A 2,297-nucleotide genomic window follows, 5' to 3' on the forward strand; every position below is an offset into this window, starting at 1 on the left:
GAGGGGGGGGGCGCAGGGGGGAGTGAGCGAGCAGCTGCGTGGTGTTTAGTTGCTGGCTGGGGTTAAACCACAACAAACTTAACTAACATTGGCTAAAGCCACTTTTACTTCTGCCTTTTGAAATGCCAATTGTAATAGTGTTAACTGCAATACTGCATAGTGTAAGTATACAAGCCATGGTTACCTTACAGTTCTTCCACCAATACTTTCTTTTCAGCTTGGCTGCACTGGTCTCAAACTGGGAAGCTCCTGCTTGCAGTGCATCAGCACGGTCATCCAACTCTGACAGCTTCTGATCTCGCTCCAATACCTTGTCCACATTCACTCTCATGATGTCAACAACCTACATCAGTTTAATGCTTACAGTAAGTTATCAGTTTATCACCCGCTGTGGAACTTAATTGCAGGCAACAGATAGCAACACATGGTACTCTTAATGTTCTCCTCTCAGAAGTAGGAGCTATTGCCTTTTAGTATATCCAGTCATAAGCTTCAACAAAACAGTGAAATTCACCTGTGGCTGGAAGCCCCTAATACCTACTTTAAAATGTCAGCAGTGCCAGTTGTGCTGGCGTTCCCTTAAACCTGGGAAATAATTTCTGACTCGCTTCAGAAGGATTTGAGGCATATAAACATGATAGTCAACCGTGTGTCAAAAAATACTGTCAGTAGCCAGCCTGGCTTTTGGACTCCCCATAAATCTGGACATGTCATATTTGGTGGTCAGCCTTCATTGCTACTGATGAGAGAAAAGCTCGTTCTCTGTAAGAACAAAGGTTTTTATCTTTACTTATGCCAAATCCTCAAGCACTGACTTTGCAGCTAATGTTTGGACACTGGTAACCTCTCTCTACTTCCCTACTCCAGCTGAATGGATTTTTTTTTTTTTTAACCTTTGCAAGAGTTAAGATGACACAAGTATAATAAAGCAAGCTGAATGATACTAGGCTTCCCCTTCATTATATGAAGGGGAAACTGCTTTGGCCAAAATATCCCTTCTAGTTATACAGGTTTCCTGAAGGAAAATGATTACACTGCTATCAGACTAGACTTTTACCTCATCTACTTGGTGTTGAGTCTGCTGAAGACGACGATTACTGCCAGCAGCCACATTTGAGCTTCCAGGAATACTGGCTGACCTGCAGTAAAGAAAGTCATCATTATTCTGTTTAGCTTTTGATAAGTTGTGGTTTTGGTTTTAAGTGGATATGCTTAGACTACACAAGTTATTCAACGTTCCTGAAAACAGGGCACTTGAATCCTTGGAATAAATACGGGGCAGTTTCCTATGAGAGGAGTGAAGTTTTAACAGCTGACAATAGGTGTAAGTCATGCAGCGTCCCAACATCTTGCCAACGAATTGCTTGACGTGCTAAAAGACAGCAGTGGCTTGCCAACAGTATAGTTTACAATAAGGCATATGACAACTCCTACAATGGTTCACAGGGCTCAAACATTCAAGAGTTTGGGCTCAGGGGTGTTCTTGTTTTCCAGTATGAACACAAATACTAAGTTTCAAGCTACAGTAGTTTACAAAAAATTAAATACAGAAACTTTATGGTTATTCTAACTATGTGCTCTTCCAGTGGTTGCCTCTGTCTATTCTTTTGGAACAGTTGACATGGAGCAAGAGAAAGCATAAGAAGCAAAAAGTATTCAACATATACAACAATTTACATCTGGTCAGCTTTGACTTCATAACCTCAGGCAGTTGAATTCCTTTTACCAGCTGCAACACCCTACATCTTTGTAATGGATGCAAGAGCCTCTGTACATACTTCTCATATCCTTTTCACTGCTTTACCAAGCTTTTGTTGCTTATCTCTAGAACTATCTGTACTCAATTTGCTTTTTCATGTTTTCATTTCTCCTGCATCAGAAGCACGTACTGTTTAGTGCATCCTGATACTTGAGAGCTTTATCAGAGTATTGGCTGTATTTACACATTTGCACGCTGAGTTCTAATTTACATTTGGCAAGAACAAATGTATACATGCACAATGAGCAAACCAGGAAGCCTGTGACACGGCTCAAGAGCAAGCCACTTATAATACAACATAACTGCTCCTCTGTTTTGGCACTTAAGTCGCCCTTTCGTGCTGTTTCACCGCTAGTCCCAGACTGAAGAGTCTCGAAAGTGAAAGCTCCCCCTGAGGGCGGAGGTTCCAGACACAACAAACCAGTCACCAGAAAGCACTCTCTCGGTGCTCCGGCTACGTGGGCAGCGCTTTCAGAGAGAGGCCTGGGGCCGGCAGAACTCCGCCTAGATTACCACAGAGCCGCCAGGACAGGACAGC

At 42.7% G+C, this 2,297-nt stretch overlaps 1 protein-coding gene across 1 annotated transcript in view; it reads right to left on the bottom strand.

Annotated features, from left to right (window-relative positions):
• VAMP3 (vesicle associated membrane protein 3) overlaps positions 1-1,947 on the bottom strand; it is a 3,850-nt gene extending 1,903 nt beyond the window's left edge. Inside the window, exons 1-3 of the mRNA XM_009274205.2 lie at positions 1,910-1,947; positions 1,058-1,139; positions 185-343 (exon numbers count right to left, since the gene is read on the bottom strand). Of these exons, the coding sequence (XP_009272480.1) occupies positions 185-343; positions 1,058-1,139; positions 1,910-1,947 (279 nt within the window). The remainder of the gene's footprint in view (positions 1-184; positions 344-1,057; positions 1,140-1,909) is intronic.
• Between the last annotated feature and the right edge of the window lie 350 nt (positions 1,948-2,297).

The sequence above is a fragment of the Aptenodytes forsteri genome, unplaced genomic scaffold, assembly GCF_000699145.1.
Source record: "Aptenodytes forsteri isolate BGI_AS27 unplaced genomic scaffold, ASM69914v1 Scaffold16, whole genome shotgun sequence".
Classification (NCBI taxonomy): domain Eukaryota; kingdom Metazoa; phylum Chordata; class Aves; order Sphenisciformes; family Spheniscidae; genus Aptenodytes; species Aptenodytes forsteri.